At 49.6% G+C, this 24,502-nt stretch overlaps 1 protein-coding gene across 5 annotated transcripts in view; it reads left to right on the plus strand.

The window, feature by feature from the left end:
- Positions 1-24,502, plus strand: part of LOC119458265 (uncharacterized) — a 112,333-nt gene that overhangs the window by 49,626 nt on the left and 38,205 nt on the right. For all 5 annotated transcript variants that reach the window (XM_049670956.1, XM_049670959.1, XM_049670958.1 and 2 more), the window contains exons 3-4: positions 8,287-8,457; positions 17,976-18,001. In XM_049670956.1, coding sequence (XP_049526913.1) covers positions 8,287-8,457; positions 17,976-18,001 — 197 coding nt within the window. The remainder of the gene's footprint in view (positions 1-8,286; positions 8,458-17,975; positions 18,002-24,502) is intronic.

A 24,502-nucleotide genomic window follows, 5' to 3' on the forward strand; every position in this document is an offset into this window, starting at 1 on the left:
CGACCGCCGCTCGCCGTCCCCACAAAACCGGCGTTCTCGCTCACCGATTGCCAGTCGCTCACCGTCGCCATACCCTCGCCGTCGCTCTTCGGAAAACTGACCGGTGCAGTTCCCGGAGGTGATGCTGCATTGACCAACCGACCCGGAAATCCTCTGTTGACCCTGGCCACCCGACAAAACCTTTGGACATGGAAGGGAACGGCGTGCCTGTTTCGGCGCTCATAGACACGGGAGCGCAATTATCGGTTATGAGCGCTCGCCTTTCTCTTCGTCTCCGCAAGGTTCTAACGCCCGCGGAGTCGCCCGTCTAGCCGACGGCGGTACATGTTGCGTCGTTGGGATGTGCACTGCGCGTGTGAGCTTCGCCAGCCACCAGACCTCAGTTCTATTCGCCGTTCTGCAGCAGTGTCCACATGAAGTCATCCTCGGCCACGACTTCCCGAGTACCCATTCTGCTCTCATCGACTGCTATTCTGGCCTTCTCCAGTTGGAACTTCCTTCTGTACCCGATCTCCCCACCGAGTCACAGCCGCGTTTATGTGTCGCCGAGTTGGTTCGCCTTCGACCAGCCGCCGCGACGTATGTCACACTGACCTCAGATGCCGCCATTTGTGACGGCGACTACGTCATCTCTCCTTCCCTAGACGCTCTTTTAACAAGGCAGGTAGCCATCCCTCACTCCGTTGTGACTGTTTCTGCGAACAGGGCATGTATCCCTATTCTGAACTTTGGACGCACTCCACAGTTTCTTCCCTAAGGTATCACGCTGGGACGCATAGCGCCTTTAGACGCACACGACCCTGTGGCCCTTACTATTGATGCGCCCCGGTCTTCTGGAAGCCCTGACACTAGTATTTCATTTGATGCACATTTTGACGCCATGATCGCCCCCGACATTTCGGCTGCTCAGTCTGACGACCTTCGTCACTTGCTAGCCGCTTACAGCGACGTTTTCGATTTTGCTTCGCCCCATCTCAGCCAGACAAAAGTTGTGACTTCTCGCATTGACACCGGCAACGCCAGTCCCATCCATAGGCGACCTTACAGAGTGTCTGCGACTGAACGGCGCGTAATTCAAACGGAAGTCGAGAAAATGCTTACAAAGGACATCATCGAACCATCTACGAGTCCTTGGGCATCCCCTGTGGTGCTTGTGAGAAAAAAAAGACAACACCTGGCGGTTCAGCGTCGACTATCACCACCTAAACAAGATTACTAAAAAGGACGTGTACCCTCTGCCGCGAATTGACGACGCCCTCAACTCTGCATGGCGCACAGTACTTTTCTTCTATAGACCGTCGGTCCGGCTATTGGCAAATCGCCGTTGACGAAAAAGACACGGAGAAGAACGCCTTTATAACACCCTATGGGCTCCACCAGTTCAAAGTTATGCCATTTGGCTTGTGCAATGCTCCCACAACATTCCAAAGAATGATGGACTCCCTTCTTCGTGGTTTCAAGTGGTCTACTTGCCGGTGCTATCTCGATGATGTAGTCATTTTCTCGCCTACGTTCTCCAGTCATCTAAGTAGACTCTCGGCTATTCTGCGCATCCTTCGCAATGCAGGTCTTCAACTTAACTCTGCCAAATGCCGCTTCGTTTGCCACGAGATCACTGTACTTTAGCCATCTTGTCGTTGCTACAGGTGTACGGCCTGACCCTGCCAAAGTTAGCACCGCTGCCAACTGTCCGACACCACGCTCTACTCAGGACATCCGTTCCTTTTTCGGCCTGTGTTATTATTTTCGGCGGTTTGTGAAATATTTTGCAGCACTAGAACGGCCCCTCACCAGCCTGCTTAAGAAAGACGCGACATTTTCTTGGGGTCCTGCACAAGCGTCCGCCTTCTCACAGCTGATTGGAATACTGACATCACCACCAGTGTTGGCTTACTTCGACGAATCTGCGCCCACAGAAGTCCGTACCGACGCCAGTGGCCATGGAATCGGCGCAGTTCTAGCTCAACGTCAGCATGGTCAGGACGGCGTTATTGCTTATGCCAGTCGCCTTCTTTCCTCAGCTGAGCAAAAGTATTCGATCACAGAGCTAGAGTGTCTCGCTCTAGTTTGGGCCATCGCCAAGTTTCGCCCTTACCTCTACGGCCGACCATTCACCGTCATTACTGACCACCATGTTCTATGCTGGCTGTCTTCTCTCAAAGATCCCACTGGTCGCCTTGGTCGTTGGGCACTGCGACTTCAAGAATACTCGTATACCGTCGTTTACAAGTCTGGCGGCTTGCACCAGGATGCCGACTGCCTCTCCAGATACCCAGTAGATCCACCGGACGCTGCCCTGAGCGACTCCAGCCTGTGTGTTCTTTCCATCTCTCAACTCTTCAACATCGCTGCCGACCAACGCCTTGACGCGTCTCTACGCAAGATCATCGAGAAATTGCACTCCCACGCTCCTGAACCTTCCCTCCGCCTCTTTGTACTCCAAAACGACACGTTATATTGTCGCAGTTTGCTCCCTGACGGTCCTGACCTGTTGTTAGTCATCCCGGCTCACCTCCGTTCCACTGTCCTGGCGCAGCTTCACGACGCACCAACGGTGGGACATCTTGGCGAGTCACGCACATACGACCGCGCACGCCGCCGTTTCTATAGGCCTGGGATGTCCCGCTCTGTGTGCCGTTACGTGGGCTTATGCGACCTTTGTCAGCTCCGAAAAAAGTTGACACTGTCGCCTGCAGGCCATCTTCAGCCTCTGGACATTCCTTACGAGCCTTTTCACCGCGTCGGCCTCGATTTACTTGGTCCGTTTCCCCTATCCGCCTTTGGGAACAAGTGGGTCGCCGCTGCCACAGATTACGCGACGCGGTTTGCCATTAGGCGTGCAATTCCCACTAGCTGTGCCACCTACGTTGCAGACTTCTTGCTGCATAACGTCATACTCCAGCACAGAGCTCCTCGGCAACTGCTCACTAACCGCGGCAGACAGTTCCTGTCCAGGGTGATCAATGACATTCTAAGATCCTGCGCGGCGCAATATAAACTGACTACAGCCTACCATCCACAGACGAATGGCTTGACAAAACGCCTTAACCGCACCCTTACCGACATGTTGGCCATGTATGTGTCTGCCGACCACCACGACTGGGACGTTGCACTACCCTTTGTGACATTCGCGTACAACACTTCCAGGCATGAGACCGCCGGTTATTCGCCGTTTTTCCTCTTATACAATGGAAACCCCTACATTGCCCATTGGCACCCTGGTGCCTTCTTCTGGGTGCCCACCCACTGAATATGCTCAAGAGACTATTGCACGTGCCGACATGCACGTCAAGTTGCTCGCACTCGATTTTCTGAGTGCCAAATCCACCAGCAGTCTCGCTACAACAGCCGCCACAGGACCACCCACTTTGTCCCTGGATCCCTCGTTCTCCTGTGGTCCCCAGCACGACGCGTTGGCTTATCTGAAAAACTGCTCTCCCAGTACACCGGTTCATATCGCGTGTGCCGCCAAGTGACTGATGTCACTTATGAAATCGTTCCACTGCTGCCTTTGTCATCCTCTGCTCCTCTCCGCAAGGACATTGTACACGTTGTCCGTCTCAAGCCCTATCGTGCCCCGGACACCCCTTAATACCTTGTGTGCTAGTTTTTTTTTTCATGTAGCCTTCGTTCACCTGCACCGAGTCGGTGCTTTCACCGCCGGAGGGTAGTGTTATGAGCCAGTTGTCCGGCGGACAAAGAAGATGCTGAATCATAGAGCCGACGAGACGAGGAAGAGGTGAAACTGTGGTTCGCCATCTTTGTTGTTGCCGGCCAACATTTAATCTCCTTGTACACAGTGTAAATAAACCCCCTTTTCTGTAAATCTCCCCGTAACAATATTATAGCGACAAAAGTGTGCTAGCGGAGACGCTCCTCGACTTTGTGGCTTCGCGTTCTCGTTATGGCGCAATTAACGCAACTATAGTTTATGGAAGCGACTGTGAACTTTGTCGAACGTGGTGCAGAGCGTTGTTGTTTGTGCACTAAAATGAGAACGTTCGCATAGAAGATGCGCAATTAATCCTCACTTTTAACGCACTTACAAATTTCTTATTTGGGACTGCCAGAAACAAAATCCCTGGCCCCTACAACGCTTTCCTTTTGAAAACGCGTGATTTTCGGGCGACGTTTGACGTTGCATTCGCACGCTTTCGCCTGCGTCGACAGAAATGACCGTTGCTAAACGTGTTGCCTTGCAAAACGTTTGAAATTACAAGCAATGACACTTCTACTTTTGGCAGGCTTCTCTGACGTATTTCAGGAGTAATCCCCGGAACCTCCGAATAAACGCGTATTTATTCATTTAATTATATGACATACAGTCATATATCATATTATATACAGTCACATAATGTCTCACACTGAAACGAATAAATTACTTTTTGACAACCAATACGGCTTTCAGAAAAACCGATCCTGAAACACCCAGTTGTTTGAGCTAGTAATCGATTTTGAGCACCATCCGAGCGCCATTTACTGAAGGAGGAGTAGTAGTATTTACTGAAGGAGGAGCTTTGCCCCAATCGCTCGGCGAACGAGTTGAGGAGAAAAAGCATGGCTATGAAGGAGGGTAACTTGTTATCATCCATAGCTCTCATAATATGAGACGCTTCACAGAAATTGTGGTGCGAATGCTTTGCTATAGCGGTACCCTACGCGTCTACAAAACTTGTCTGAACCGTTTGTCCGAACCGTGTCCGAACCATTTAAGCAAAGTACAGTCATGATATGACGTATATCTTTTTCGGTTACTGCGGAATGACAAAAAATCGAACTCATCTCACGATGACTGTCCATGGTAGTGCGAATAGCAATCGAGCGATGCAGCGACAAATCATATTCCTGAAGTCAAGTTTATTTTCCACGTGAGGTGGTAATTATGGCGCTTTCTTTATTTCGGCATTTTATTATATATAACGGTGTTTTTCCGAGCATGAAAAAATCCCGCAAATACACGCAAAACTGCCGCGTGACTGGCCGCTCGAGGCACCTTGCATGAATTCACGGCCGTCTTTCACGCTCGGAAACACACCTTTATGTAGCTCGTATTGCGCAGCAGAAAGCTGTATCGGGAGTTTCTCATGTTGCTCCACAATTTTATCATTGGCACTTTCCATCTAATTATGATAATTGAGAAGGTGAATAATTAACACTAATTATCTAACTAGGCGGAATGTAAAAAATAATCTGGTATCCACAAGTGACGGCAAACAACGTTACCTATGTTCTGTCCAGCTACGTAGCCATTTGCATATTTTTAAACTTCGGCCCCAGTTAACTGAAACAAATAGCTGTATTTTGTGAGTAAGTCAGACCGAATTAGGTTTGTATTATTGCCGTAGCAATTATATAGACACTCTAGGTGCATTCCTGCCATCGGCGTCCCCGTCGCCATGAGGCTTCGTATAAAGTCCACGGGCGATAAGATCATCGCCGCGCACCGTTTGCTTTATATGCAAGTGAAAGCGTGCGAGGGTGATCCGGCGAGCGCGGCTCAATCTCCTGCACGCAAGCAAAGAAGCGGGAAGGAAGCGCGCCGCCTTCCAGTCGTGTGCAACGCTCCGGCACTGTAACACAACTCAGCTACGCATAAGTCTCCCCTCGGGACCGATCCGGGAGTCCAAGGAGATCTGCGTCCTTGGCCTCAGGGCCGACACCACCCTGGCCAAACTTCGCAAGGTGGGAGACCAGGTGGGCCGCATGGTCCGCCGGGTCTCCAACAAGCGGATCGTATTACGAAGCAAGGATGCATTGCTGCTTGCCCATGCTTTTGTAACGAGTAGAATCCTCTACTCGACCCCCTACTTGCACCTGCGCAAACACGATGATTACCGATTGGAGGTCATCTACCGGAAAGTCATCAAGTGGGCTCTCGACCTCCCGGTCGCCACGTCCAACCAGAGACTTCTGGCCCTGGGCGTGTCGAACACTTTCCGGGAGCTTCGAGAAGCCCACTTGGTCAACCAGTACACGCGTCTTGCACAGACCCCGTCTGGTCGCAGCCTCTTGGACCGGCTCCACATCAAACACGACTACCACATTGAGGAAAGGGTGAGAGTGCCAGAACCCTGGAGACGCGCCCTTCGGGTCTGACCCCTTCCCCGCAACATGTTCAGAGAAGACCATAGCGGTCGTCGCCAGGCGCGCGCAGAAGCGTTGCAGCGACACCATGGTCTACAACAGCACGTGTATTACGTGGACGTTGCCGGCCCACACCACGGGGGGTGGTACACGGCCGCAGTCGTACACAACACTAACACAGTTAACGGGCTCACTGTTTGTCATGCGTTGGTTGCGCCTACAGCGCAACAAACGCGGAGATTGCCATCGTTCTGGCCATCACTAATCCCACGCCGAAACACATCATCACCGATTCGCGAGGGGCTTGTCGGAACTATGAGCTGGAGTGGGCTGCCCCGCTTGCCCGGCGCATACTGCAATCTAACTGCCTATACTTTGATCCAACTCCGCGTGACCTGATTTGGGCCCCCAGTCAGCAGGGACTCCGGGGAAACGAACAGGCCGATCAGGCCGCCCGCGCACTCTCTCCCCGGGCTGTCTCCCTGTCCTTGGAAGCCTACTCCCAATCAGACAATCTGGGCCTTTCATTCAAAGAAATCACCGATTAACATAAGGAGGAGCACTGGCGTTACCCGGCCCCTTGTAAGGGACTGGATCACGTTGACGAGTGCCTCCTCATCAAAATTTTCACCAACACTGTACTGCGCCCAGCGATGCTCAAGCATTTCAACCCATCCTTTGACGGCGCGTGCCAGTTCTGTGGGGAGGTGGCTTACACTTTCCACATAGTATGGGAGGAGGAGGAGGAGGAGGAGGAGAGAAAGAGAAGGCAGGGATGTTAACCAGAAATGCGTCTGGCTACCCTACTCTAAGGGACGGGAAAGAGGGAATAGAAAGAGGAGATAGAGAGAGGAGGGGGGGAAGAAGGACACGGTGAGCTCGCGCACGCCCGAATATGGGCGTGCCAATCAAACCCATCCATCCCCCCCCCCAACCCCACCAGAGAGAACTGGGAGGCGGCCCAGCTCGGCTGTCAAACCTCAGGACTCAAAAGGCCTTGGTTCAACGGACGCGGGCGGCGTTGCTTGCCAATGGGGCCCCGGAATAGAGGCTCCACCTTGGTACTGTGAGGGCAGAAGGCCAATAGGGCCCTAACCCAATCACCTCTCTGCATAATAAATGGTTAATAAATGTTTTCACCACCACCACCGGCACTGTAGCTCCGGAGGGTGGGTAGGGAGTAGGTCACGTTTTACTCCCCACCGCCCGAGCGACCGCGCGCCCCTGCCGGGCAGCAAGGGTCCGGGGGGAGGTTAGGGACGAGGGAGGACGCGTACTACGCCGCCTGCTACCACCCGCGCGGCTGTATCTTGAAAGCCATCAGCAGTGGGGGCAGAGAACTTTCTCCCGGCACTGTGTTTTCGTGGCTTAGTTCGCGTCGATGCTAACGCTGTAGGAAGGTAAATTCACTCGCTGCTCCTGCCACGCTTACTTACTACAGCGTTTTGACAGCGAGTTTCCGCGGTCATCGAGTGAGATGCGTTTAGGTTTGCTTGTGTGCGCGTGACACCATGCTTGCTAATTTAGTTCCTATGCCTATGTTTACAAGATAATAAGGCGGATAAAACTACTAGCCTTACTTCGTACGGCTCTCCACTAGTTCGCTATTGCAATCGATGCTCCGCCTTTCGGGTGAAACTGCGGCTTTTTTTGCATCTTATGGAGTAGTAATTGTTGCAAAAAGCTCTTTTTCTGCGCTGTCGTTCATTCTTGTGCACATACATACCATTGCGTGCCCATACGCGTGCTTGTAATTTCCGGTAAGTATATTATTGGATGTTTATTCGCGGCAGGTATATCGAGTTCTCTTACTTTGCATGAGTGTGGTGCACCCACTTTAAACCTGCAAAGGAACACAGAACAAACCCAGGAAAGGTTATGCTTATTTGGAAGTGGAGAAATACTAAGGTAAAGAAAAATGAAAGGTTGTGACCAACAAAAGATCAGGCTTCTTGGATTACCTTATTCTTCTCGCTCATTAAACCGGTAATGGTAGGCTACACCTTCCCTTTACGCTTTACTACGCTTTACTTCATTTGACGTTCATAATTTTCCACATTTGTTAGTCGCAGGGATTTGCTATATTTTTTATATCTGTAAGAGATCGGACCCTTTGGTGACCGATTTTTCCCTGCTCACATCATCTGTCAAACGACGAGACACGCCGCCATATTGAGATTTGTTCCTTTCCCATCACTTCAGCATGCAAACACAATGAGCACAAAGTCAAATGCTATCATGATGTGGGCGTCCCCGGAGATCTGTGCCCAGGAGTGCAGAGATGGCCATGTAGCGGAACGAAGAAGAGGTGTGCATGTGTGCAGGGAACATCCCAGAGGTGGGACGGCTACTGCGTGCCCCACAGAGACTGTGGTAAGTACTATAGGTAAACGCTGCCTACTGCAATCTGGTACTGGAGTAGAAGCTGTGGGGAGATGTGAGGCGTGTCTTGTCCGACATTTATTTTATCGTCGCTCTAATGCAGACAACCACGGGACCCTTCGATGTTACCCGGGTGTTCTCTCGTGCTCTGGCTCGAGCGCGCGGAGCTGCGGTACACCTATTCTAGTACGCTGTAGCTGCGGAGGCGCAACTTCGCCGTCGTCGTCCAAACGCTGAAAGCTCGCCATAGGGCCCCTCCTCTATAGCGATAGAGCCAGAATTGGATAGAGCGATTTTTAAGAGCCGTCAATAGTTCACGCGGAGTTGAAGTGAACGCGCCTGGCATTCGTAGATAGCTTGTCGTCGACGAATATGGTGTCGGTGTCGAGGAACTCCGGCTTAATGCGGTCGATGGAGACGCTGTCCTCGCGTCCATTCAGAAGTGTTTGGGGCAGCGCTTGATGACCTCGAAGGGTCCATGGTAAGATGGTTGTAGTGGTGGTTGAACTGTGTCATGTCGCACGAAGGCGTGTGCAATAACGGAGAGCACGATTGATGAAGGATGGTCGTGAATTTTGGTGGGATTGAATGGCAGCCACATCTTGCATGGGAACATTGAGGCGACTGGCTAATTGCCCACGTCGAACGTTGGCACCGGCGAAGAGTCGAAAAATTGGCCAGGAAGCCTTAAGGTAGTGCAGAAAACGAGCTCAGCAGACGAGCAAGACGCGTTAGTCCATATCGAGCTGCGACGAGCAAGAAAGACGGGTGGGAGACGCTCCGTCCAGGGCATCAATGGTCGTGACACCATGAGCGAGACTGAGCTGGCGGTGCAATCTCTCAACCGTGCCGTTAGACATCTGGTGGTAGGCCATCGTCTTGTGGCTGACACAAATCAATCGGAATAAGGTATGGAAAATCGCGGAGTCGAATTGACGACTTTGAGCTGTTGTGATGGTTGTGGGAACTCCGTAGCGGCTAACCCACACGGTGATAAAGCCGCGGGCGACTGACTCTGTCGTGATATCACTGAGTGGTAGTTCCTCAGGCCATCGCGTGAACCGGTCTATGCATGTCAATATATTCGGCTGTTCTTGGATGTGGGCAAAGGGCCGACTAGGTCAAGGTGCCCGTGACCGAAGCGGGGATCAGGAGGCCTGACGGTACTGTGTGGCGTTGAACTTTGGTTTCCTGGAACTTAAGACAAGCACGTGTCCAGCGATGAACATCAATGTTCATGCGTGGCAACAGGTATCGTGCAGTGACGAAGTGTTGAGTCGCATGGATGCCAGGATGCGACAAGGAATGAAAGGCATCGAAGACACTGCGACGAGAAGATGGTGGAACATAGGGGCGAGGGCAGCTGGTAGAGACATCGCATACCAAGGATATAGTGAAGCCTGGAAGGTGCCCGTCTTTGAATTCGAGGGAGTTGTCTTTCAGTCGTAGAGCCTGAAGTTCGTTTTCCTCTCGCTGTGCTATGGCCATGGCTGCAAAGTCCACTGGTGGGCGTTCATCGACACATATTCGGGATGGTGCGTCAGCAACGCGGTTGTCATTGCCACTTATGTGTCGTATGTCGCTCGTGAATTCCAAAATGTAGGCAAGCTGGCGGATCTCGCGTTCAGTGTGGGCAGAGTTGGTAGTGGTCGAAGCTTATTTGAGTAGTCTGTGGTCGATTAGAATGTAGAATTCCCGACGTTCGAGGAAGTGGCGAAAATGTTTCACAACCAAGTAGGCCACCATAAGTTTGTGACCAAAAGTGCTGCAACGGCACTCGAATTGCGAGAGCTCCCTCGAGAAAAACGCAACTAGTTGTCACATTCCATCCTCCAGCTGCTGCAGTACTGCTCCGACGGCGACGTCCGAGGCGTCAACCGTTAGTTCCGTGGGAGCTTCGGACTTCAGATGCGCGAGGAGTGTCGCGTTGACGAGAGCTTCCTTGATGGTGCAGAAAGCTGTGTATTATCGCCGTTACTCCTCCATGCATGACTCGACGATGGGCATCCGCAAATACCAGCTCGGTGAAACGATGTCGACTTGGAAGTAGCAATGGATGCTTCACTTCTCGGCTGTCTGTGAGGTTCTGTAGTCTTCCTCCGACGCGTAGAAGCCCCTTCTCGTCGAGAAATGGGTGTAGTGGTGCTACGCATGATTTACTGGGTGGACCTTGCCTTTCCTGCAACCAACTCCTCTCCTCAGGAAACGACTCAGTTTGAACTTGCCGGGTCCAATATCTCTCAGCTGCGAATATTTCTTCAGCTGAGATGGCTCCAACTTTTTTAATCTTGCACTTAACGTTGGGACAAGGCGCTGTACCCATATTGTGACTCGGAGAAGCTTGTGCAGTGAACTAAACTTCGTGGCATCTAGCAGTGGGGTTAACTGCAATGCGTTTCCTGTAGAGTGAAGCGTCGTTGGATTTGTCGCTGTTATCCCTAGGATGTCGTTGATTTGGGGTTCTGAATGCTTCACAGCTGGCCATTTTCCTGAGTCCTTACTCAGCCAAGCTGGTCCTTGCCACCAGTCTACTTCAGTAACCAGTGCGTTTAAGGAAACACCTCGGGTCAGTCTATCACCAGGATTGGTTTCTCCTGAACAATGCCGCCAGCTACTTTCCGAAGTAATAGACAAAATTTCTGTGATTCGGTTCATCACAAAGACTTCTAAAGTCGAAGGCGCTCGCTGTAACCAGCCAAGCACTATGGTTGCGTCCGTCCAAAGAAAACATTGCACTCTTGGCATGAGATCTCCGCAGCTTTCCACTATATATTTTAACAGCCTGCTTCCTGTTAACGCACCTATTAGCTCTAGTCGCGGCAAGGATAGAGCTTTCAGTGGGGCGATCCTTGACTTGGCTACAATCAGAGTGCTAGCCACGCTCCCATTCACATCTTCTACACGAAGGTATGCACAAGCTCCGTACGCTTTTGTGCTTGCGTCGACGAAAACGTGTAGCTGAAGGTCACGCGGATCTGTAACTCCACTCATGAGGTGATGGGGAACGTTCACTTTTGACAAATGGATCAACTCGCTTCTCCAGTCGTGCCATTTTTCCGCAATGTGATCAGGAAGATCTTGGTCCCAGTCAACCTTCGAAACCCATAACTGCTGAAACCGCATTTTTCCTCGCACTACGTAGGGTGCGAGAAATCCTTATGGGTCGTAGATCCTCGACACTGTCTGGAGGACAAAACGCTTAGTGTCCTTTTTCTTCTCCAAGAAAGTAAATATGTTCTCCGGGTTGTAGATGAAGGCGTCTGATGCTTTGGACCAATCCATCTCTAGCACTCTCTCTTGGTGTCCAGCGTTCTCATAGGCTAGAGGGGTAAGAGCATCATTGGAGTCGAACAGTTGTTCTAGTCGCCTACAGCTTGAGCTCAATTTCCTTAAAGGCATGCCAGCATCATCCATCAGTTCTTTCGTGCACTTGTAAAAAGTCACTGCTGCTTCTAAGTCATCCGCTTTGAGTAACGGGTCATCGGCGTAGAAGGATTTCAGAAGTAGCTGTGCTACGGCCCTTTTCTCGGGAGGAACTTGTGCCTTCAAGTGATGCTGTATCATAGCCGTAAGCATGAATGAACTTGCTGTAGATCCAAAGGGTACTCTGGTCATACGCCAAACCTCTACCGCTTCTTCCGTGAAAGGAACAGCAGGATTTTTGTCAAGCCGCAAGAATCTGAACAGGTCAAGGTCCTCTTTTCGTATCTCCACTTGCAGGAACGCCTTCTCGATGTCAGCTGTCATAGGCATTAGGTACCATCTGAAGCGAAGGAGAACCTGCAGTAAGTCCGGGTTTAGGTTCGAGCCACTTTCGAGGCAAATGTTCAGAGATCTCTCTCCTTTGGCGTGAGAGGACGCATCAAAAACCACGCGGAGCTTGGTTGTGAGTGAGTCCTTACCAAGGAGGTTGAAAAAAATTTCTTTAAACCTCCTTGGTCCTTACGAATAACCTCCCTGTGTCGCATGTAGTACCTAGGGCCATCTATCGATTTCTGTGAAGTACAACTTCAGCATTGCCGGAAACAATGTACTGACAAATCGCCGTATCGTATTTCTCAAGCAATCCTTCGGGCTTCGAGATGCGCTTAACAAGATTTCGTAAACAGTTGAGTGCGACGCTGTAATTGTGTTGTAGCAGCTCAATATCCGGTTCTTTACACGGCACAGCTACTTGGTACCGCTTTCCAATCTTTGCAATTTTGCGTTGGAAAACAGCCAACGTGTTTGCGTGCCCATGAGTTGCTTCTTTTGGCGCAATTCCCATAGCGTCCAACGTCCAAAAGTACTCCAGTGTGATTTGGCCTGATCCTTTAACTTCTCCAGCTTGCACTCGGAGGACGCAGATCATCACTTCGGATGTTCTGTTTATGAAGCTCGTTTTCATGGTAGGACCTTGTAGTGTCCAGCCGAGAGTAGTCTTGACCGCGACCAATCCTTGCACTTCCGTGCTGCGTATGATGTCGCCGCTCAAGATGTTCCTCAGCTGATAAGATCCTATGAACAGTTAATGCCTTTCTCGCCACATCTTCGTGGCACAGTTTGATAGTCTGCCAGCCGGTAACTTAGCTCGCGTAATTTAGCTGCGAAGGAACATTCCATAGCCGGGACTGGGATGTCGCGGCAAATTAGTGACATCGCTATTGCTTCAATGATGTGCTCGCTGTCATCAAATTGACTACGTAGATGAACTTCGACGGCATTGCAATTTCTCACACGAGAAGGAGCGCCTGACGCAAACGTGTTCACCACTAGGCATGTCTAATGATCTTTAGTCCCAACCGCGCCGCCAGATCTTCTTTAATGAACGTGTGTTGACTGCCTCCGTCGAAGATGCCTTTGATATAAGATGTCTCGTTGGAACCGACGATCCAAGAACGAAAAGTCTGTGAATTAATGACCTCGTCAAGTTGACAGCTTGTAACGGCAGTCGACCGTGGACTCTCTGCCTTCATTGGCTTGGTAGCATCAGATACGACGTTATGTGACTTCTCGCCCCTTGTCGCTCGAAAAGCTGGGTCGCACATCGTTGAAGCATGCCTGCCTTTGCATGCCGCGCACAACTTCCTCCGGCACTCGTTTGCGCCGTGGCTTTTTATAGCACATCGGTAGCACCGCATAGCCTCAGCTATCCGGGTCTTTTTCTCTGATATGGTCAAGGTAGCGCTGCATACCTCGTTTGTATGCCTTAGATTTGCAAAAGAAACATTCGTTGCGGATTTCTTTCGATTCTTCCGATGCATGCAGGACTGATGACGATGGGACATGCTTTCCGTGGGACCCGCCGCCTTTGAAGGAGGATGCCGATGGAGCACACTGCTCTCTTGTTTCGAGCTCTATCTGTGTATATCGCATGAGCTGCTCGAGTTTCTTGCAAGACATTGTGGTTGCCTCCCCTGAAGCAGAGGGTTCCGTGCCTTGTGCGTCATCCTGGAGACGGCTATGGCGGTGGAACGCCACGACGATTTCTTGTGGCAGGGATTGAAGCAGAACGTCGTAGAGCATAGCCGCAAAACTGCTAGTTGGAACTTCTGCGACGTTGAGGCAGCGGACATTCAGCTGGACTCCGTCGTACAGCCTGCGCAACTCCCTCGTAGCCGATGAAGACGTCACGGGCTGCAGTTCGCGGAGTGCTCTGAACTGATGCTGTACAATCCGGCTCCTGTCCCCGAACCTCTGCTTTAGCAGATCGATGTCACTCTCATAACACGCTTCAGTCGTTAGTAGTCCGGCAATGGCAGCGGCTGCTTCCACTACCAGGTAGTTGTGGAGGTAGTGGAATTTATCAGTCGTGCGCAGAGTTGTATTCGCATGGACAGCACCGTTTAATTGCTCCCAAAACGACGTCCATTGACTCACGTCCCCATGGAAAGGCTTGATGGTCAGCGCTGGGAGACGAGGTCCGAAGCTCTGTGACGCAGCTGTCGTTGGGGCAGGTGGCGTATCGAGCGTCGTCGAGGGAGGAGTAAGCACCGTGCCACCGACGCTGAGATCTTCGAGTCGGACCCGGAGGCGCGTCAGGGTCTCAAGCGTCTGGTCGTCATAATGCGCTGCAGACTCATGCTCTCTTTCAAGATCCTCGACAGGAATCATGTCCTCAAGCTCGGCATTAATCTTCCGAAGCTCGTCACAGCTGGCGACGAGCTTGTCTATAACCTTGCTGAACGCCGTTCGGTCGTTGCAGCCGCTCTTCAGCAGCGTCGTCGCCTCATTAATGATTTTCGTTGATTGGGTTCGTCTAGCAACGCATTTAGCTTTCAGGCGGTCCATGTTTCGTTAGGATTGCGGCTTACTTGCTCGTAAGGTAGCCGGTTCCAGGTGTTGCTTCCCTGGGTGCAGTTCCGATGAGGATCAGGTTGCTCCGGCTGCAATTTCTAGAAGAAACTAGTCGGCGTCGTCGCTCGTTGTCCACGTCGTTGGGATCCGCTCGTTGTCCCGGGTTTCGGCACCATATGTTGCGGAACACCGGCCACTCGGTAGCGTCGCCAGAAAATACGGAGCCGCGATACAATCAACGAAGCCTTTAATGGCGAGAAGGTTTCATGATGATGATAACGGTACGTGCACTTCTTGGCGCCAGGCGTGGAGGCAGCAGCCCACGTTCCCTTCTTTTTCTTCGTCGTCTGCTGCTAATCTCTGACAGGTGGTATCAGCACACGTTGCTGGAAAGACTTAGCGACCTGTCGCGGGTGCGACTGAGGCGTTGGTGTGGCGACGCGCTGCATTGTCGGTCTACTTTGAACAAGTTGAGCTTGGCAGTCAGCCGCTATAATTTGCGGTTGGGCTGCTTGTTAGCGTCAGGAAAATGGTCCAAGTGGTCGTCGCGGACCGGCGCTTCGTATGATGAAACGCGTGGTCTCTCGATGGCAGATAGCATGGGGGGGTGGGGGGGGGGGCGACATCCATAATCTTGTCGTCCATCTGTGCCAAGTAGTCGAGGAATTCGGAAGAGGACGCACTCAAATAATTCGCACCTGCTGAGGCAACCGCCGCAGGAAGAGTTCGCATGGAATTGATGCGTCCAGCGCAGCAGAGTGGTCTCGGATGAGATGCCGCATGCGACGCCGAAGCTCCGTGGGCTTTCGGTCACCGAGTTACTCCGCGATAAGCAGCTGCTGCAGCCTACGCTGTTCTGCCTCAGTTGTTCGCCGTATGAGTTCCGTCTTTAGAATGTCGTACGGGTTTTCAGGAGGCGGAGTGCGCAGAATTACCATGACGATGGCATTGACAGCAGGTGGTAGGACACCTATGACGTGGTCGCACCTTGCAGTTTCTGACGTCACGTGCTGTCTTCAGTAAAGTGGCTTGACATTCAGAAACCAGAGTTCGGAGCCGTATTGCCAGAACTCCTGTAACTTGATAGTAGCGATGACAGCGTTGGTTGCCATGGCATTCAGCGTCGCGTCATTGATGGGGGATGTGTCCATGATCTGCGGGAATGAACGGTACTCAAAGCATTTTGCTGTCGTCACCCGGAAAGCGATGGAGCAGGCATGAACAGGTTGCGCATTGCCGTCCAGCGTACGGGTCTCCACTTGTGGCCAGACGGGAGGCGTTTCTTGTCCCACATGTTGATTTTATCTCACTCTAACGCAGACAACCACGGGCCCCTTCGATGTTGCCCGGATGTTCTTCTCTCGTGCTCTGGCTCGAGCGTGCACAGCTGCGGAGGCACAACTTCGTCGTCGTCGTCCAAACGCTGACAGCTCGCCATAAAGATGCAGCTGGCACGAATAAATTACAAGCGGAATCGTGTCTTTCAGCTTGTGGGAATTTAAGTGCGCCCCGACGCAATGTGAGAGTCTGGTATTTCACAGAAGTACTGACCACTGCGGCTTCGCGCTCAGCAAGCCACAAGGCCGCGTCAGCCATCGCCTTGGGTAAACTAGCGCGCACGCACGCTCAGACTGCAAAAGGACGCCGAGCGCTGCGCGCCTAGAAACACAGCATTGCCCTAAGATAATGGAAACAGTTTATTTGCCTCCTACGACTCCCAGCACTACACGAACGCCCGGTCCTGGAGTCACTCGGGAATCAAGGGGACTCCCTCGCCAAGGGCGAAAAATACAGAAAAGGGCGCAGCTAGCTCATCGCTGCGGGAGAATGGCTCCCCGCGACACGGCGCTCAGGAAACGTGGTCCAGCGGCTATGCTTCGCACTCTCGCGATGACCAATGGGCCTACTCGCGAGAGCTACGGCAATCTCCGTCGTCTCGGGCCTCCGATAAGTACGACTCTGCGTAGTACGACCACGCGCGAGCACACGGCGCCGCTCTTCGGCTTATCGTTCGGAAAAGGAGCAACACAAGGCATACGCACTTGCCGTATGTGAAAGGCACTGTAAACGACCTCAAGTTTGATGATGCCCAAAGGGCCAGCGGACCAGAGGACAAGCGCGCACCTATCCTAGTGCTATCGCGGAGCGGTCTTTATTCGCGCTCGCTCAGCCGATCGCGGTAATTGCGCCGCTGCGGCCGGCCGTACGAGCTAGACCGACGCAAACCTGTCCGTCGTAAAAGCCATCCCGACAATCGTCGGGTGTAGACAAGGAGAAACTTAGGGACGACATAACAAGTGAATGTCCGCACAAAGGCGCACCTCCATTCCGACAAGCTTTCGCATCAATACCTGTAAGGCAGATAAGCAGATATGCAGGCAGGAAAGCAAGGCAAGGCAGGGCAAGGCAGGGCAAGACAAGACGGGCAAGTAGGCAGATGAGTAGGACAAGGAAGTCAGGTAGGCAGGAAGGCTAGACACCGCTTCGGGCTACAGGAAACAACCGTGTGTTCCGCTTCTATATACAGGTGCCAGCGGTAAAATTTTTCACAACCTTCACGATTTTGCAGTGCGCTGCGTGCGCAGGAGGGACATATCACGGAACAATATGCGTCGTTGAGTAATCACAGACTAGAACGCACATTCTTTTTCTAACTGATAAAGCGAGTATAGTGACATTACTCTCACAAAAATATGCTCCCACAAAGTTATTAAATGCAAGACGCGCGCACAGCATTTATACGCAGTTTCATAAAGAAGCTGAGACAGAGTAGCCGGCGTGTAGCGATACGCTCAATTAGCGCACGGTTTATTTCACCTCGTACTCCGTTCATGCAGCTGCGACGATCTTATCTATACGAAGAAGGACAACAAGGAGCACTGGAATTATTTGTAAGCCTACCCGTTGCCAATACTTTCAAATGTTTCCACATAGTTGGGTCCACAATGTGCCAAAACACTTTGGTTATTTCCAGCACTTTTAATCGCGTCAACAGCTTGCAGAATTGTGACTTTTCTTTTTCTACTTGCTTTCCTTATATCTCTTCTCCTCTGCTCACTGAGCCCCCCACACATCTTCTACCCTTCTACTGACGCCTGGCAAGTCCAATAGCCACTAGCACACAGTTTTGTATAATCAACTGCTAGTGCGACAACAATGATACGTTTCTCCATGTTTGCTCCGTTTTTTTCTCTCTCTTTTTCATAAATCTTGAACATCTAATCCAAATAAAGTCTTCAGGACCCACCAACCAGATAAGGTAAGTAATATTTACGAGATAACAAGTAGTTCACACTCACCCCTAGTAGAAATTGCAGATCGTGATCCAGTTCATGTCCTTTTTTCTCGTCTTCTCTTCCCTCTGAGCTGAGCAACAGGCTGGAGCAATGTTACCTCTGGCAGAACTCTGTGTTTTTTATTGCAGTAGCGATTATATGGACACTACAGGCGAATTTTCTCTGTCCTTGTCGCGTTGAGGTTCTGTATGAAGTACAAGTGCGGCAAGATCCTGTCTAGAGCACTGCACGGGCCGATTTTTTCAGCCCGGGCCCGTTTTTACGTTGGGCTGCCCGCCCGAGCCCGATCAAAACTTTTATGGCAAGACCCGGGCCCGGCCCGGGCCCGGAAATAATCTACGTTACCCGCCCTGCCCGGTCCGCCATCCCTTTACCTTAGGCCCGAGCTCAGCCCGAGCCCGACTCGAAACCGGCCCGAACCCGGCCCGAGACCGAAAAATACATGTTTTTCAGAGTTGAGACGCCCGAGAATAACTCGCTGCACGTTACATGCACACCACCAGAAAGCCCGAACCCGGCCCGGGCCCGCGTCAAAAAACCCGAGCCCGGCCCGGGCCCGAGTGAAAAAGCACACGCCGTGCCCGAGCCCGGCCCGAGCCCGGCCCGAGCCCGTGAAAAAACTGCCTTACCCGGCCCGGCCGGGCCCGGGCTTTCGGTTAAGCCTGAGCCCGTGCAGTGCTCTAATCCTGTCACACGCCGTATGCTGTGCGTGTGAGCTGAAGCTTTCGAGGATGAGCTTAGAATGATGGTTACTTGATGCCTGCCCAATATTTCAGGTCACCTGATAAATGGTCAGCGAGGCGGGGATGGGGGGGGGGGGGGCGGGGTGAGGGAGCTGAGCGCAGGTCTCTTCATCTTGCCCGGCCGCGCGTTGCCAGTGCCCTATCGTAGAGGTAATCTTCAGTGGATGCAAAGAAAGTGAAGCGAGATGGCTGGTGGTTGCATGTGTCTTGTCCTCGCGCACGCGTCTATTGCTGTATGTCGCATAATCTCAAGTTTCAGAAACGCGTTCAAGGGAGAGGTAGCAGGAGCGTTCACTCGCCTCTTTTTTTTTTTCTTTTTTTGGCTTCATCACGCCAGCGTTGTCACAGCGAGCGTTTTTGGTCATTGAGTGAGATCTCTTCATGTTTTCTGGAGCACGCGTGGCACCATGACTGCTTATTTAATGCATAAGCGAATATTTGCTGTAATTTATACAGCTGACAAAACTACGAATCTTACATCGCACTTTTCAATCAGTATCGACATTTCGCCTTTCGAGCGAAACTGAGACTTATATTTCAAAAAACATTCTCCCCACACTCTGTGTATTGAAAGCCGACGTCAAACTACGAAAACCCTTCGTTTATCAATAAGCTAATTAGTGATTCTGGAGGATGTGAGCGGTAGAGTGCCCAGCAGTTCATATTCGCTGGAGGGCACGGTCTTAAACTACGCAGTATGAGTTTTCTTTTTTTTTTGTCAAATTATGCTGGATGCTCTGGGGTGTAAGTACTGGAGTCTTCGAGCTTTAAGATAAAGAGGTGGAGGTTGGGGGAGCGATAGCTCAAACTACCTTGTTAGTGTGCAATAGTACAACTTTTTTTTTCGTATGAGGTATCTGAAGGGGCTCTTGCCGTCAGAGGTGGTAAGGCTACGCCCGGCTGAAGCGCCACCACACTGATTAAACGCTGCAATAAATAACCCAACGTATATCATAACACAGCTTCAATATTAAAACAAAAGTTGCAAACCATGCGCATCCGCATGAATTGCAACTTTTCAGGTAGATTTCAAGAACGGAGCAGGCTTGGTAGGACGAAATTGCAACAATCAGTTTAATAATTCGCAAACACGAACCAGTTTATATTATATTTCAGCGCTATGGAATTAAATAATCTTACAGGTTTTTCCGCTCAATTTAATCCAAGCGCCAGACAATTTATTCCGTTCGCCAGTAAACTTAATCCAAGCGCCATTCAAGTTGACCCAACTGCCAGTCATTGTATTCTAAGCACTCCTCAATTTGACCCAAGCACCATTAAGTTTAATCAAAACGGCAGTCGAATTAATCCAAACGGCTGTGAATTTATTCCTAGCATAACGCACCTCAAGACCCTATGACTTTCAAGGCAACTGAAATTTTGTGAAAATTTTAAAGGTTTATGTTTTAATTGCAAATAAAAGGGCAAAGTGTGGGACCAATAGCGTTCCTCCCACGTGACTAATGACAACCTTTGGACACTTTTCTTTTTTGTATTTTGAGAGCAACTCAGAACACAAATTCTCGCACACAATTGTGAGGAAATATCCCACTTGTGTGATATTTCGCAAGCATAATCGCATGTATATTAACCGAAACACCAATAAGTGACTCAGTGGTGATCACTAGGCACGGCAGGCCTTGGTCACTAGTGAATATGAATCCATTTTTCTACTGCCGCTCTCAGTAGCCTTTAATCAAATACGTTATCATTGACGCCAATCAAATTCTCATGAAATTAGCAATTAACTGCATCATACACCTAACTTATAGGGCCTAGTCAATAGTGAGTCACTTCCTATGCTCAGTTCAGTGTTATCGCTGTTTTAAGCCCAATAACGTCATGGATATCAAATGAAATGTTGTACAATGAGATATCTGTCAAAATCATTAAATGAGCATTTTTCTGCTCCTAGCGGTAACTAATATCGCAGAGTCATTATTTATCACTGTAATGACGAGCTCAGTTCAGTGTCATTGTACTTTCATGCAGCATAGAGTGATAGGAATCAAATATAAAAGTTATTCAAGCCGCGATTCAAGTTTAACAGCTAGGAGGTGCCAGGCATGAGTCAATAGTGATCATGAATCACTCTGCATTATGATTTAGCAATGATAGCAGAGAAATTTATTATAGGTTCGCCATATGGCGAAGCAATGAATGCGATTACAACATGTTAGAGTATTACACCAAGTTTAAGGCTCGCAGTTTTAGTGGCAGTATGAATTGAAGTAAACGAAACCTGACCAAGTAAACAGAAGCTGTAGTGCTAGGGGTCGTCTGTTTGAATCCTGTCATCAGTCAAGTTCATTTATGTTTCATAATTAAAGCTAATGTCTTTCTTAGCGACTTTACCACCACTTTGACGTATCGGGTATGTTTCAGACTTTTTCCTGGGCCAATCCCGGAGGTAGTGCACAGCCGCGCCAATAAAATTGCATCGTTTTCAGGTTTGAGCTCTGTTATTGTGTCGCACATTTAATATTTAGGACTGAGATGATTCAACATAAAAGGCACGTGCTGTCGTTGTATTGTTTTATAACATTTGTTTGTGGGCTGCCATTCTCAAACTGCTGAGGAATAATTTTGTCAGGAATGCAGCCCCTGGTATGAGCAACTTTAGTGATAGAATGGTGTGGCAATATAAGCCGCATATACCGCCTGTCATATTGCATAGAATGGAGTATAGTTTTTTTTTAAGCTATACTCTATTCTATGCTATATGGCATGCGGTATATGGCATAGATATGAATTTCCAGGATGACACCAGTTTCGATATATTATTTCCCGAAGTGTGGGATGAAAGACGTGGGCGTTTCAGTTACTTTTGTGCTTCAAAGCATAAAACAGCATTTTGGTAAAAAAGTAAGTGGAACAACAGTGCATTTTTACGGCGAGTTATGTGGCGCCTATCTCCAAACTGGTTTCATCCTGGAAATTCACTCCAAGTGGATACGCCTGACATATCTAAATATACCAGAATGACACCAGAATTTCCAGACCCAGCTAGGAGAGGGCCTTTTCGTGTAGAAAATTAATGGCGGTGCTGTAGTTGACCACTCTTGAAAGCTTCGCACGACCTGCCCAGCTGAACAGGCGGCTGCTTGCCGGTTCGATTGCAGAAACGGAGAGTTTCCACAAAAGGAACGTAAAAAATGGATGTTTTATCGCAACTGAATTACATTGCCGTCCCGGCTACAAGTAATCTGGGCCTGTCGAGCACCTCGTAGGCTCGGAGAGGTTTTCTTTATGACGCGCAAAATGGTTGTGGCCTGACTGGCGGTGGTGAAGCGCACGAATATCGTTATTCTAGAAAACCGTATTATTAGCCTGCTGCTTGTAAGTAGGATCAAACGTCGCAATTTGAGCGATCAATGCCAGTCAGTCATCTTATTGCCTGCTTATTATCAAGTTTCCTGTACAAAGCACATTCTAATGAGCTCAGTGGAGCATGTGAACACTATTGCAATGACTGCCGAATTCTGTCGCACTGTAGCAATTCTGCCGAAGGATATTGGTGGACAATGTCTGTTGCCACGTTTACATGAACGCGACAGTGGCGCATCGAATGTCTAATGCATCTCATTCATGTAAGCAGCGCTAATGAACATCGTATTAATGCGCCAGGTGAGGGTAGATTTACAGGCGCGAGTCAACTCGCGCATTACCTCCCGCTACCTTCTCGCGGGAGGTAATGCGCTACATTTAAACGGCGTATGTTATCAGAATCTTTATTTGAACCGTAAGATGCAGACTGTAGATGCAGACCTAAATGCATGCGAAAAGAAATCCAATTTGCGCGGCATCCACTGCACCGTTATTTGATGGGGATTGTTGCATTTTGAAAGAAATCTTTCAAACGATCCTATTGTAGGAAGCAGAATTTTTGTTAACGCTGTCAATCTTTTTCATACAAATATCGAGAAACTTAATGCAGGCAAGCATCAAATTTAGCTCATCAATAAACAAAATTGTAACAGGTTTTTATACTGCAATATTCTACTGGGACATCTACAGTGCACAGCATTGATGTATTATACACTACTCTCAAGTATACCCATAATTTCTGAGAAGGAATTTAGAAATCTTCGTACACATTGTAAATATTTCTTCTGAGCTGTACGCTTATTTATCACATTTGTCCGCTCAAGATGCTCTAACAGATGCAGTTTACACAACTTCGATATGCTTTTAAAGCAGATTTAAGATTTATGAGCTTTGGTCACTTTTTTCTTTAACCCACTTAATTTCGTAGGTTTCTGTAGAGAGTAGAGCGTAAACATACGCTCTTAAATGCAACAAATTTAGTTATAGCCAATAATACAACACTTATGTGTTTCATGTGAATTAGAATAGAAAATTGGAGTTTGCCCTAAGGTAATGCTGCCTTTAAAAAACAGATGACATGCGTTAAACGTTCGTACGCCTCTGCGAGACTACATCTGCATTTGTTTTTCATGGATTTATCGCACTACCTCAATTGATAACTAAAGCTGATGAGTTAAATCTATAACTTTGCCCTAAACGTAATTTGGTCAAACGTCTAAATAATCTCTATAAATTGTGGCCAGCTTCACAAATATATTGAAATGTGCATGCCTTTCGTTTGGTCTAAATTTGAAACAAGACAGACACAATGTTTGAATGCGTAAATTAAAAAAAAACTTTATTCACAGAGAGCTGGAAAACCTTCACACATGCAAGAAAAATGTGCATGGTTTTAACTAAACAAAGACAGTTTTTCAGGGGCATAGCGCTCCAGAGGCTGACAGTGCAACTTGAACACTAGTCCCTCATTGAAATAAATAATCTAGCAAGTATTCATAAATGACTTAGCTTTAAAGTGCTGCTGTGCCATCCTTCGTGCAATCTCGCGAGACTTGTTAAGCCGCTTCACAAAGAGCTGCAGCCTTGTTCAATATAGAAACCTGTGAAGTTTGCCGTCAACAGCTTTCTGTGCTCATGACAGCCAACACTGTCCATGCTTTTCTCGTCTGTGATGGCAAGAACGTCCATTATGCTGTCATGGTGGAGTTCAGGGCTCCTGAAATAGCCCGTAAAGCTTTCCTTCGAGGGCACTGACGAACCTGAACAGCTTTACTGATGGATATAGCTAACCCTCATTGTTGCACGAATTGGTGAACCCAGAAGAACCCAAGCGCTTTCCTTCACAAGCAGTTAACCAGAGTTGTTCCTTGCACTCGTCACATTTCGTCTTTAGTACACACTTCCTGGCAGCATACCCGGCCACATAATACGTCAGTCTCGAGTCGCTCCTCTGAGCATGGTAAGGATTCCCTGCAGTGCCTATGCAGCGGTTACCAAGTACAGCGTCTGCTCCTTCGAAATCCCCCTTGTTATTGAGCAGGTCGATGAGTTCCTGCTGCTTGCAGGAACCTGCCACTTGTTCCTTAACAGTAAAAAGCGAGCTGGATACATCCTCCCCAACATTCGAACCTAAACCACTTCTTGCTAGGTTGGAGTGACTGAGGCAGTTAATGGCCGTCAAGAACTGCTGTAGCGTAGGGTTGGCGTTACATCCTGACGACAATCTCACAATACCAAAGGGTTTGCTATCTTTCCCTGATTCAAGCGAGAAGTCAAGTAAGTATAGCCCAGCTCTTCGTGAAGATATCTGAGCAGCTCCAAGGGACTTGTGATTGTAACTAGCAGCCCTTCTGCCGTCGAATCAGTCAGGAAGTGCTTCTTTGCAGTGTCTTT

The sequence above is a fragment of the Dermacentor silvarum genome, chromosome 7 (assembly GCF_013339745.2).
Source record: "Dermacentor silvarum isolate Dsil-2018 chromosome 7, BIME_Dsil_1.4, whole genome shotgun sequence".
Lineage (NCBI taxonomy): Eukaryota > Metazoa > Arthropoda > Arachnida > Ixodida > Ixodidae > Dermacentor > Dermacentor silvarum.